This window comes from Piliocolobus tephrosceles, chromosome 14 (assembly GCF_002776525.5).
Source record: "Piliocolobus tephrosceles isolate RC106 chromosome 14, ASM277652v3, whole genome shotgun sequence".
NCBI classification, from domain to species: domain Eukaryota; kingdom Metazoa; phylum Chordata; class Mammalia; order Primates; family Cercopithecidae; genus Piliocolobus; species Piliocolobus tephrosceles.
In genome coordinates, this window is record NC_045447.1 from 6,099,891 (window position 1) to 6,113,709 (window position 13,819).

The 13,819-nt window shown below is 54.3% G+C and overlaps 1 protein-coding gene across 4 annotated transcripts in view; it reads right to left on the reverse strand.

Moving 5' to 3' along the window:
- The window catches only part of NTNG2 (netrin G2), a 68,467-nt gene that overhangs the window by 33,863 nt on the left and 20,785 nt on the right, over window positions 1-13,819 (reverse strand). For all 4 annotated transcript variants that reach the window (XM_026457157.2, XM_026457158.2, XM_026457159.2 and 1 more), the window contains one exon: window positions 423-1,066. In XM_026457157.2, the coding sequence (XP_026312942.1) occupies window positions 423-1,066 (644 nt within the window). The remainder of the gene's footprint in view (window positions 1-422; window positions 1,067-13,819) is intronic.

A 13,819-nucleotide genomic window follows, 5' to 3' on the forward strand; every position in this document is an offset into this window, starting at 1 on the left:
ACTTCCTTCCTCCAACACATGGACTTCCTTCCTCCAACACATGTACTTCCTTCCTGCAACACATGCACCTCCTTCCATGGAAAAGCTCAGGCATTGGGTCTGTGCAGTCCCAGCCATCCTAGACAGCCCCTATGATGTAATATCAGGTAATGTCCTGGGAACCAGGTAATGTCCCAGGTGCTAGGTAACCTGCCGGAAACCAAGTAACATCTCAAGAACCAGGTTATGTCCCAGGTACCAGGTAACATCCCAAGAACCAGGGGATGTATCACATACCAGGTAACCTCAAGGGAACCAGGTAACATCCCAAGAACCCGGTCATGTTTCACATACCAGGTAACATCCCAGGTATCCAATAACATCCCAGGTGACGGATAGCATTCCAGGTTGCAGGTGACATCCAGGGCTTCCCCCGGCCTTACCTGCCAACGACCTCGATGTTGGAGATGGCGTAGAAGTACTTGTAGAGGTTCTCCCGCTGCACGTAGGTGCCGCCCAGCGCCGGGCGCAGCAACCGCATGCGCAGGTCAGTGAGGGTGAAGAACTCCTTGAGGCCCTTGGCGCTCTCCAGCCGCGTGTAGAGGTTGTCCATGTTGCGCAGGTCGGGGCCGGCAAAGATGGCGAAGCGGTCCCGCACCTCGAAGCGCACGTGCTTCTCCTTCTTGGAGCCCGCCCAGCGCGAGTACTCCTCGGTGCAGAGCACGCGGTGGGCGCTGGAGGACGACATGTCCCGGGCCCGGCGGGCGGACATGCCGAAGGCCTCCATGCAGTCCTCGGCGTAGAACTGGTAGGGCTGCCACGTGCGCCCATTGTCCAGGGACTTCTCCAGGACCATGACCGTGGGCCGGCCGTACTCGAAGGTCATCACCACGTCATCGGTCAGCTCCACGGTCTTGTTCCACGAAAGGGTGATATTGGCTTCCAGCGGGCTGGGGTAGCGGCTCCAGGTGATGCTCTGCCAGTAGGTGGCCAGGCCCTCCTCCTCCTTGTCGAACATGAGCCTAGGCGGGTGGGCCAGGTCCGGGTTGGAGGCGTCACACTCGTTGCTGCACAGGTAGGGATTCTCCTGCAACGGGGAGAGGAGAAGGGAAGGGTGGGTGCTGGATACTCAGGACGGCCTGGGAAGCCTCTGCCCAGCCTGGCCCCTGCTTGCAAGCCCAGAGGCCTGCTCTGTGGCTACAGGGCCTGTGCTCTGGTGTGCAGACATAGCTGGGGGATTTATGCCCATTTCCTCAATGCATGCAGAGGTGTGCAATCCCATGGCTTCCCAAGAAAATGCACACTTATTCCTGCTCTAAATACAGATAACCAAGAAGGCTGGGTGTTAGTTCCCTGCTCTGAAGCCTTCCATGGCTCCCCATTGCCTGGAATACGCAGTCCTGACTCTGTAATATACTGACCCCAACCTGCCCTCCCACACCTGGTGACACTGTGCCTGGGCCCCCCCAGGACATCTGTCCTCCTGCCTCTGTCTGGTTGTACCTCTGAGCCTTTGCAGATGGCATTCTCTGTCCTTCATGTGCCCTTCCACTCTGTCTGCCTCAAAAATTCCCATTCACCTTCTCGACTCTCTTAAACATCTCCTTAGCTGAGTCACCTTCATGAGCCTTTTATTTTTTAATTTAATTTTTTTTTTTAAATTGAGATGGAGTCTTTGTTGCCCAGGATGGAGTGCAGTGGGGCGATCTTGGCTCACTGCAACCTCCACCTCCCAGCTTCCAGCAATTCTCCTGCCTCAACCTCCCAAGTAGCTGGGATTATAGGCATGCACCACCCTGGCCAGCTAATTTTTGCATTTTTAGTAGAGACAGGGTTTCGCCATGTTGGCCAGGCTGGTCTCGACCTCTGACCTCAGGTGATCCACCTGGCTTGCCCTCCCAAAGTGCTGGGATTACAGATGTGAGCCACTGCGTCCGGCCCCTGAGCCTTTTTACCTGTACCCTTAGGATTGGTAAACACATTGAGGTGCTCAAAGAGGGACTGGAAGCTCTGGGTCCCTCCCCGATCCCTTACTCTGTGAGTCTCTTCTATCTGGCTGTTCCTGAATTTGATAAACAGGTGAACGTAGGGAAAATGCCTTTCTGAGTTCCGTGAGCTATTCTAGCAAACTATCAAACCTGAGGGAGGGGTTGTGGGAACCCCCAATTTGCAGCCAATTGGGCAGGTATGGGAGGCAGGAACTTGCAATTGCCTCAGAGGTGGGGGCAGTGTGCTGCAACTGAGCCCTTCACCTGAGGGTTCTGACGCCAGCTCTGGGCAGTGTCAGAATTCAACAGAATCATCAGACACCCAGTTGGTGTCCAGAGAGCTAGAGAATAGGTTGGTGGTGTGGAAAACCCATGCATTTGGTGTGAGAAGTGTCATTGATGGAAACAGGCCAGAGAGACCTGAAAATGTCACTAACGTAGTGGTTCCCAGGGTCAGAGGGATGACTAGGCCGAACACAGGGCATTTTTAGGACAGTGAGGCTATGCCGTATAATACTGTAGTGGTGGATGCATGCCATTATGCATGAGTCAAAACCCGTAGACCCGGGCCGGACGCGGTGGCTCACACCTGTAATCCTAGCACTTTGGGAGGCTGAGGCGGGCAGATCACCTGAGGTCAGGAGTTTGAGACCATCCTGACCAACATGGAGAAACCCCGTCTCTACCAAAAACACAAAAAAATTACCCGGGCATGGTGGCATATGCCTGTAATCCTAGTTACTCAGGAGACCAAGGCAGGAGAATCACTTGCACCCGGGAGGCGGAGGTTGCAGTGAGCCAATATCGTGCCAGTACACTCCAGCCTGGGCAACAAGAGCAAAACTCCGTATCAAAAACAAACAAACAAACAAACAAAAAAAACCCATAGACCTGTACAACACAGTGAGCGAACTCTCATGTAAACTGTGGACTTTAGTTAATAATAATGTATCAACAATGGCTCGTCAGACATGACTCATATGGTGGCTCACGCCTGGAATCCCAACACTCTGGGAGGCCGAGGCCGGAGGGTCACTTGAGCCCAGGAGTTTGAGACCAGCCCAGGCAACACAGAGAGACCCTGTCTCTACAAACAATAAAAAATAAACTGGGTGTGCAGTGGTGGCACACGCCTCTAGTCCCAGCAACTCAGGGGGCAGAACTGGGAGGATCACTGGAGGCCAGGAGTTCCAGATCAACCTGGACTACACAGCAAGACCCTGTATCTACAAAAACAATGTAAAAATTAGCTGGGCATAGTGGTGCACACCTGTGGTCCTAGCTACTTGGGAGGCTGGGGCTGGAGGCTTGCTTGAGTCCAGGAATTTGAGGCTGCGGTGAGCTATGCAGCACCACTGCACTATAGCCTGGATGACAGAGAGAGACCCTGTCTCTAAGGAAACCCCCCAAAACCCCAAATATCCCCCACTAATGCAAGATGTTGATAATAGGCGGGGAAAGATGGTGGGTGGGGGAGGGTGGCATGGGGTTTTAGGTACTTTCTGTCCTATCTGCTCAATTTTCTGTAAATCTAAAACTGCTTTAAAATATTAAGTCTATTAATTAATTACACAAACAAATACTCGAACACTGTCACTAACAGCCACACAGTGCTCCAGACCACTTGCGGCCGTTTTTGATGACTATTTCAGGCATCTGGTTTGCTCAAAGACAAAATGGCTTGGATCTAAGTTAAAACTTCTCACTCTCAAATGAGCTGTTTGGCCCCCTTGGGGGAAGTGGGGCCCACCACCCTCTGAGGGTCTGAGCCACACCCCTGCGGCCCCCACCGGGCGCCACTGCAGCAGCCTCAGCCTGTGGGCTTCGATCCTCTAGACTGGAGGACAGGTACCCCGGCTGCCTGGGGCTCCTCAGTGGCAGGGCTGACCCTCGGTTCATTGAGGCAGGTTCCACAAATCCCTCTTTGACCAAAATAGCTCTGTCCTCAGGCCCCCATGCAACCTCCGAGTGGCAGGAGCTCACCATGAAGTCCAGTACTTCCTTAAGCAGATGGGGAGACTGAGGCCAGGGCCAGGGCAGGACTGGCCCCAGCCTTCTGGAGAGCGGATGGCACCTCTGAGGAGGAGTCTGCTGTTACCTTCAGAGATATCCACACCACTGGCAAGCCCGCTGAGCCAGGATACCAGAGGGACATGGCGGGGGCAGGGGAGGGTGGTTCCCAGCTTCCTCACTCACTGGCCAGATGACTCTGGGCAAGACGCTGCCCTGTCCTGTGCTGTTGCCTGGAATGGTGAGGGGCTGAGAGGCCGTGGGGATGGTCCAAAGGCCTGAGCGGGTAGCAGGTGCTGGGCTGGAGGAGGTAGGCTTGACCTGTGAGGGAGCTGGCAGCCGGGAAGGGCGCTCTGAGCCTGGACGCAGAATGGTCTCTGTCTGTGCCACTCGGGAGGAGGAGTGGTGGGCAGGCGCTCCAAGAGCTTGCACCTGGGCTCTGGCACTGAGGTACATGCCCCTTTTCCCCCAGCCCAGCCATCACCCCCTTCCCAAAGTCCCAGAGCTTCTTCTGATGCCCCTGGGGACCTCCTAGGGGCTGAATGGTGTTCCCCCGAGGTTTCTGTGTTGAAGCCCTAACCCTAGTATCTGAGAATGGGACTGTATTTGGAGACAGATTATCTTTCAAGAGGTGATTGAGGTTAAATGGGACCCTCAGGATGACCCTCATCTAATCTGACTGGTGGCCTCAGAAGAAGTTTGGCTGCCTGATGAGACGCTAGGGCCCATGTGCACAGAGAAAAGGCCTTTGGAAGGCACAGTGAGACAGCGGCCGGCTCCAAGCCAGGGAGAGACGCCTCTGCAGAAACCAAACCTGCCAACAACTTCATCTTGGACTTTCAGCCTCCAAAACAAGGAAAGACATTTTTGTTAAGCCACCTGGGTCTCGTGTGGTACTTTGTTATAGTGGCTGGAGCTAAGACAAGCCTCATCCCAGGTGAACAAAGAGGGAACAGGCCGGGAGGAGTGGCTCAGAGGGGTAGAGATGAATCGGGAGTTTTTGATGATTTCCCCAGAGGCTCTCTCTGGGGTCTCCCCCACCAGCCTGGTTTCTTAGTACGCTGGCACCAAGTGGCGTCACACTGCCTCACCTCCCCAGAAAGCTTTTATCAACCCAGCCCTGAAGCTGTGCCATTTCCCAGGCCACTTCGTCCTCTCCCACCTCGGAGCTTGTGCTCCTTTTGCCACTCTCTGTCCTTCTGGTTTTCAGAGCCCTCCCACATGTGCCTCCTCCAGGAGGCCCTCCTGACTTGAATCAATCTTTTTTTTTTTTTTTTGAGACAGAGTCTCACTGTGTCCCCCAGTCTGGAGTGCAGTGGCGCTATCTTGGCTCACTGCAAGCGTCACCTCCCGGGTTCAAGTGATTCTCCTGCCTCAGCCTCCTGAGTAGCTGGGACTACAGGCGCCCACTACCGCACCCGGCTAATTTTTTGTGTTTTTAATAGAGACAGGGTTTCACCGTGGTCTCGATCTCCTGACCTTGTGATCCTCTCGCCTCGGCCTCCCAAAGTGCTGGGATTACAGGCCTGAGCCACTGAGCTTGGACCTTCTGTTCTTCACTGGGGGAATTCTGAGGATCCACCGGGGTATTAGAAGCCCAGTTTACCCCAGTCCCCAGTTAGCATCTGAGAGCTGATAATGTTGTGGCGATGGGGCTGAGACTGGGAGTGTCTCCTCCGAGCGGGGGTGAAGGTTTGCCAGCCTCCTCGGGGTTTGTGCGTTTCCACCCATCTCCAGGACAGCAGATCAACTAATCACAAAAACAGCCGTCAGAACAAAGTGGCCTAACACAGGGAAAGACCGTTAGGCACACCTCTAGCTTTTCAGGATGGCTCCAAAGCTGCCCTGTGATAGCATCAAAAATAGTAGCTACTTCTTTAAATATTTCATGAAAATTAAAACAACAACAAAAACCATACCCCTGATTTTTAAAAACAGCCTTGGGATTTTCTCTAGAAAGATGCAGTAACATACCCATTTTCCGTACAGTTTTGGGCCCTGGGGTCTGAAAGCCCTGAGTTCCCTCTCAGCTCTCTCCTTTGAGGCTGTGTGACCTTGACGAAGTCACTTGACTTCTCTGAGTCTCTGTTTTCTCACCGAATGTCATGTGAGATGGTCTGTGTCTCACACTATCTAGAATCCCTGGGAAATGTCTCCAAACGGGAGCGATTATTTTGAAACAGCAGCTTTGTATTAACTCAGGGACACTCCACTCCCAGCAACCTTCCACAGGAGGAAGAGGTGAGGCTGAGACCACCAGGCTTGTGCGTGAGAAACTCAGGAGCTTCATGGCATGGACCGTCCTAGGAACTGCTGACTCAGAAGAGTGTGATGATCACAACATTTGCTGAGTGCCAGCCTTGTGCCTGGGCTGGGTTGGGCACTTCACAGCCGCTCCTCCCTGCACCCTCTCAGCAACCCCCAGGGAGGTAGGTGCTCCAGTCAGCTCCATGTCTCAGATAAGACACTAAGCACCCATGGCCGCATATCACTTACCCACCCCCTGGATTCCACGGGACCCAACCTTGAGGAATCTTGGGGAAACCAAGCCTGTCATGTCTACAGTTCTCCTGTCTCCCTGGACACACACAGGCAAGTCACCGGAAAAGTCAGGCAGTGCGGCTAGAAGTCAAAGGAGGGTGGGCAGAGCGAAGGGAAGGCAGTCAGCCAGGCCCATAGCACCAGAGAACTGGGTGACGGGGAGCCTCCTACACAGACGCCAAGCCTGAGCTCCTGGCATGAAATATTCTATGGAGAAACCATTTCATGCCATGCTTTTCAAGCCTTGTGATGGGAGCTTAAATGCTTTTCCTTTTATGTTATTTTCTGTGCAAAGGGTACAGTCAAAGTCAGAGGCCAGGTTGTAAACATCGTAGGCAAGCTGCAGGCAAAAAACATAATTGAATGGGAAAGTGAACCGTTAGCAAGAACGGAGGTAAATGTGGCCGTGGGAAGCCCAGCCATTTGAACCTCCGGGCCCCTGACGAAGGAGCCCATGGAGGGGCGGTCACTGGAATGGTCACCAAGTCTCATGAAGAAGAACAGACAACGTCGTGTAGCTGGCCTTGCACCCAAGCCTGCGCTGGGATGAAATCTCACAGCTGGGACGAAATCGCCAGGGTGTCTCAGGCAGGGCTCTGCGGTTTGCGGTGGGATGCACTGGCTCACTCCCTTAACTGCACACGAGTTCCACAGGCTTGGATGAGTCCCCCAGTTTCCTTGAGCCCGATGAGGCCTGGAACACGCTACCCTAAAACCTTCTTAAAATATTTTAGGCTGGGCGCAGTGGCTCATGCCTGTAATCCCAGCACTTTGGGAGGCCGAGGCAGGCTGACTACCTGAGGTCAGGAGTTTGAGAATAGCCTGGCCAATATGGTGAAACCCTGTCTCTACTAAAAATAAAAAATAAAAATAAAAAATTAGTTGGGCGTAGGGTTTCGTGCCTGTAGTCCCAGCTACTCAGGAGGTTGAGGCATGAGAATTGCTTGAACCTGGGAGGCAGAGGTTGCAGTGAGCTGAGCTCGTGCCACTGCACTCCAGCCTGGGTGACAGAGTGAGACTCCATCTCAAAAAAAAAATTTTTTTTTTAAGCTGAAGGGATTTAAGAAAACCACAGAAGCGGAAGATCACTTTGACCTTCCTCTGCCCTTCTTCCCTGAAGCAGGACATGAGGCTCATTTGAGAGGTGCCCTCCCAATGCCCGGAGGACAGAACATTCTCATCTCCAAAGATGCCAGGTCACAGAGAGGGACCTGGACATGCAGGCCTTGCAAAGTTCTCACCAGTTTATCACCAGAAGATGATACTTTTTTAAAGCCAATCATAGTTCTCCATGACTATTTCTCCCTTAAACTTAGCATAAAAAATAGATGTTTACCAATGTTTTTGGGTCTTCATTCCTTATGAAAGCTCCATGAGGCCAGGTAACACAGGGGGATGCCATCTCTCTAAAAAAAAAACCTCAAAGAACAAAAAATAAAACTAGCCGGGCATGGTGGCACACACCCATGGTCCCAGCTACTTGGGTGGCTGAGATAGGAGGATCCCTTAGGCCCAGGAGGTCAAGGCTGTAGTGAGCCATAACTGTGCCAAAAAAGAAAAAAAAAGAAAGAAAGAAAGGAAGAAAGCCTTTTTCACATAAAACTTATATTAAATCCACTCATATGCTTTGGTTGTGTTAATCTGTCTTTTACGAGGGGGCCTCAGCCACTAACAGGATGGATGAGGAAGAGATCTTTCTCCTCCCTGAGAACCTCGGCTTCTCAGTTGGAGGGGAAGTTTCACGCAGGCGGCGACCACATCTGATCCTGTCCCCACTCCGGCCCCAGCCCCCAGCCCTCCTCAGAGACTCGGGAAATCTTCGTAGAATGAATGAACGCCCAATGAGGTTGCTAGCACTGGCTTCACAGGGTTGTCATAGGAATAACGCTAGGTGAACCACGGCAAGTGCCTCGGTGATGCTGGCTCACGGGTGATGGATGCTGGGAGAACATTCATGACCACTGTCTGGCCTGGTGCTTCAGCAAACAGCAGGCCTTGCCGTTAGGGAGCATGTCTTCCACCTCGGCCCTGTGCTGGGTGCTCCATGTGCGTCAACCCCACCTCCCATTCTCTCAGGGATCCTTAGGAAACCGAGACTAGGAGAGGCTGAGCAATGTCCCAGGGTCATGCGGCTCAGCAGGAGCCAAGGTGAGACAAGAAGCCAGGGGACGGCCCGCTGAGCTGGGCTCTGAGACAAATTGGGAAGTGGTGCCCTTCACCCAAAAGGAGAAGGATGCCGCTGCCTGGGCCGCACTGTGCTCCGGCAGACTCGGGTTCCATGGAGAGGCAGGCGGCACAGCTCTTGACACCAAGGTGCACGGGCAGGCCTGGGGAACAGTTTAGCAGCTGACAGATTTTTTTGGAACCTGCCTGCTGATTTGCCAGCGGAACCCTTCTCATCCTCAGCCCTTCAGCCTCACCAGGATGGGAGGCTGCTGCCGCATCCAAGGTGGGAGGCCGGAGGCTGCCCAGGAGAGGCCCTGGGTGTGGGTGCCGAGGTAGAAGGCCAGGACTCAAGCACGGGGGGGAAGCAATGGTGGGAGAAGGCGAGGAAAGGCAGCCGAGCTAGCCCCACCCTCCTCCTTGGACGTGGCCTCTGCCATTTCGGGAGAAACCCTATGGCTTGGGCAGGTGCATAAATCAGTAGGTGCCCTGACCCGTGGGGCCATGGAATTTGGACTCAGGGGACTGCCCCTAACACCATGTGTGACCTTGGTCGGGGCCTTGCCCTATCTGTGCCTTGGTTTCCCCATTTACGTAATGACCGGGCAGAAGTGCGCTGTCCGCCTCTGACCCTGACATCCTAAAGTCTCAAGTTCTGCAGGTTCCTCAGGCCCCTCATGCTGCTAAGAAGGAAGGGCACAGAGACATTCTTCTCCCCTGACTCTAGGGAGAAAGCCGGGGTGCTGGGGGAATTCTCCTTAACAGATTACTTCCTATTTATTGGTAAGAAAAGTTGCAGAGGGGATAAATTATTAACAAAGCGGAAACGGAGATTCTGTTCAGAGCTGATTCTAATTCTAGCGGCCCTGATGGTCTCTAACTCTCTGAGCTCTCCCTCCCTCTCTCTTTCTCTGTCTCTCTCTCTCTCTCTCGCTGTGTGTGTGTGTGTCTTATTCTCCTTCTATGGTTTCATTGATCGCTGTCCCTCTTGCTCTCTGTGCCACTAACTCCTTCCCCAGCGTGCAGGCTTCTCTCTCCTTCCCTTTCCGGATTCTCTTCGTGCACAGGCCGTGGATGACAGACAGCAAGGTCACCCTCCCTGCTCGTGAATCAGCGTAAACCGACCTGGCATTTTACGGAGCTGGAGCTGCAGCTGGCCAAGGTGGCTTTTCTGTTTTGTTTTCTGGTTGGAGCAATTTTCCTCCCAGCTCCAAGCAATTACTAAGGCAGGGGCAGGCAAGCGAGCCTCCGCCTCCAAGCCTCTGCGCGCTGCCTCCCCAGGGACTCGCTTATCCCAGCAATGAGCCTCCAGACGCCACGGCGACCGCCCCTGCCCCTCCCCCAGGCGGGCCACAGTGGGTGTCGCCTGGGCACAGGTCCACCTTGAACCCAGAGTCTCTGGCCACCTCTTGAATTGCCTTGGCCCAAGCAGAACTCCAGAAAACGCATCTCAGTTCTTTGGTTGCCCAGAGCAGCTCTCCCCGCCACCCCTCACCCCGCATTATTTGGGAGGAAAGGGAGCACTTTAGGCCTTTCAACACTGCCCACAGTGTTCCTCCTTCCAGAACCTTCTGTGAGTGTGAACTCTGGGAGAGCAGGGGCCTTGCCCACCTTTGCGCCACACTCCCGACAGCTGTTTGCACACAGTGGTATTTGACAAACATTTCCTAACGGAGCAAGGACCCTCTGCAGTGGCTCCAGGCAGTTCCACCCAGGTAGGACGCTGCCTGGGGGAGAGGCGGTGGGCACCCGTGGGCCTCACTCTGCTTTGGAGATGCTGCTCTAGCAGAATGACTGCTTAGTATTCTTATCACAATTCGGGTTGTCCCCACGGAACACCCTGAAATCCTTTCGGAGGACCTGAGGGCATTGGGCTGCCCTGACAGACGAGCTGCCCGGGAGAGGGTCCACTGGGAAGCCAAGCTCAGAGACCAAGGATGAAATGCCAGGCCTGGTGCGGGCACCCACTGCTCACCAGGACCGCAGACCCCTGATTGACTGATCTCCGTCAGCTGAACCGCCAGAGTGTGGCGGGCGGAGAGGCATTGCCATGGCTCTGGCTAGACAAGGGTTAATCTCTCCAGGAACTTAAAAATGTATTATTGTGTTTTTAAAGGACACATTCTGCTTTGCCCTGGGCATACGTGGATTCTTCCCACAGCCAGATTTCCAGGAATGTTTGGGGTGGGAAATGCTATCCCAGCTGAAGAGTGCCCGTGCATCCCTGGGGCCCCCCACAGGCGACTGACAAGATGGACCAGACACATGGGCATCTGTCTCAGACAGGGCAAGGCTCCCCTTCTTTTACATACCTCTGGCAACAGGGGTTTCATTACCACAGAAGGCAGATAGGTCAAACCCCACTGCTCCCTCCTTTGAGTGTGGGGCTGTAATTTGGCGGGTGCTTTGCATCTTTTCTTTGTCCCAGGTTCCCTATTTTTCTCTGGCTATGCTGCCAACATTTTCTAATTGATTAGAAAAAGGAGAGAGGGAGGCTGGGTGAGGCTAAGCCCTCCTCCTCTCCCACACCAGGAACTCAGTGATCCTCAAACACTTCCCTACCAGGGCCAGCAGGAGTGCTCAGCTGCTGCTGCTCCTCCTCCTTTCCCTCCTCTTCCTCCTCCTCCCCCCCCCTCCTCCCTGCACACACAGGGGCTCAATCTGGTGACTCCCTTCCTGCCCACTCCCTACTCAAGGCTTCACTGGCCACCCAAACAGCTCAACACCTTCATACTTTTAAAAAAAGTAAATAAAAGAAAAGGAGAGATGGAAGGACGAAAGAAAGGGAGAGAAGAAAAGGGAAAGAAAGAGAAGGGGGCGGGTGGGGGAAGGGCACCGAGAGGAAGAGGGCTACATCCGGAGAAGCCCAGAAAAGTGCATTATTGATTCAGGACTTAGAAAATGCTTAGAGAGTAGGAACAGCGCCCTGCTCTTTAAAAGCTTGTGCAAAGCATAAACTAGACCCAGGCAGCCTTCCCAAAGAGGGCCTACTCTGCCGCCATGAATATTTTATCACGGAGGGAGGAAAAAAGTGGCTTTGAGGGTTTCAGTGCCAGGGTGGGGTGAGGGGCAGGTCCCCCTGGCTGGGGCGCTTGGTAGCTGCCTCTCCTCGGATCCCCTCCCCGGATCCTGGGGGCCTTTTGAGGGGCCCGTCTCCTCTTCTCTGAGAGCTGCCCTGGCCTTTCTTGCTGGTCCACAGGGCCTCAGCCAGGTTCCAACAGAGGCGCAGGCCAGGGAAGGGGGTTGTGGGGAAGCATCAACTGAAAGACGTTTCCAGATGGGCTGAGGGTGAAGCCTGGTCCCCAGCAGTGGTTTCTCCTAAAGGCTCACTCTGCTCTCCCCTGCCCTGCCTTGGTTGGGGCCTCCACCGACCCCTCCAGCCTCCCCACGCCCAGCCCATTCTCAACCTGCAGCCAGCGGCCCTTCCCTTCGTAAACATCCACATGTCTCCAGTTCCACCTCAGAGCCCCAGGGCCTTCCCCTTCTTAAGTCCAAACCCTGGGCCTGGCTCTGCCACCAGCCCTGCCTCTCTCTCGTGTCTTTCCAGCCATGTTTTCTTTGAGACAGAGTTTCACTCTTGATGTCCAGGCTGGAGTGCACTGGTATGATCTTGGCTGACTGCAACCTCCGCCTCCCGGGTTCAAGCGATTCTCCTGCCTCAGCCTCCCAAGTAGGTGGGATTTACCGGATGTACCTCCACGCCTGGCTAATTTCATATTTTTAGTAGAGACTGGGTTTCACCATGTTGGCTAGGCTGGTCTCAAACTCTTGACCTCAGGTGATCCACCCGCCTCAGCCCCCCAAAGTGCTGGGATTACAGGTGTGAGCCACCACGCCTGGCTTCTGGCCTCGTTTTCTACTGGCCAGTCTCTCCCGCCTTTTGGATGCCCCCTCCACCCCGCTGAGCTTTCAGGTTGAGTCACCTTCTGTCTGCAGCTCTCCCTCCAGCCTTTTACAAGTGTCTGCTTAAATTTATCTTCCTCAGGGAAAACACCCCTGGCCCCTGCCCCCCAGTCCCAGGGGAGCACTGGGTCACAGTTTTCCCCAGTGGCTTCTTCGGTTAATGACGGGTGTGTCCCCTCCCCACTGTGAACTCCAGGAAGGCAGGGGGAGAGCCTGACACAGTGGAGTGACTCCCCGTCCTCAGCCCCTTCCCTCTCTGGGTGTTCCATAGTCAGAACGAGGTCTCAGGAGTACACACAGCACCCGATGGACGGGGTCTGCCCATGAGAACAGCCAGAAGCTGCAGCCTCCGAGGGTGTCTTCCTGCTGGTCTCTGAGGAGTTAAGAGGCGGCGGGGCCAAGGAAAGAGTAAAGCCACTGGGTCTGCTCACACCTGGGGACACGTGGACAGGTACACCCCTTTGTGGATGAAACCCTGGCTGGCGGTGGGGGGTGGGTGTGAGTAGTGAGGCTGGGCTGGTAAGTTTCATTTATTTATTCATTCACTTATTCATCAACTATTTGTGAACATCCTTCCTGCGCCAAGTAGCCCCAGAGAAGCAGCTCTTCGATTTGGCCACCCATGAAAACAATGACAATACTTGGGGACAGGAGGGGTGTGGCAACATTCCTGGGCCCCGAAGTCAGAAATTCTACTCCAGATTGAAAGCTAACAAACAAACCAACAAACTAAACAATCAAGTAATTAACCAACCAACTAACCAAAACCCTCAGCAGGTGACTCAGATGTGCGGCCAGGTTTGAGAGGCTGGTCCAGGTGGCCCAGGGAAGGGCACCCCCATGATGATGCTGTTCCTGTTATTTTACCTACAGGTGGGGGAGCCAAGGCCCCCCGAGCCAGGCGCTTGCTCAAGGTCACACTTGGGGTGACTCGGGCACTTTGCTCGCTTGCGGGAATGTCAACCATTCTGCTGTGTCCACCAGAGAAGTCACCTGTGTCCTGGTCCCCATGAGTGGCACCGATGACACGCCCTGGAGGTGACAGGCTGGGGCAGTCAGAAGACTTCCTGGGGGAGGTGGGATTTCATCTGGGCTCAGGACAGGTGGAGGGAGACTCGACTAGTCTGAGAGGATGGCGCTGTAGGTGGACTGAGCAAAGGGCCAGGCCAGACGCACAAAATGCTGCAGGGAGCGATGGGTTAACACATGCATGTCGCTGAGCCAGGCGCTTGGTG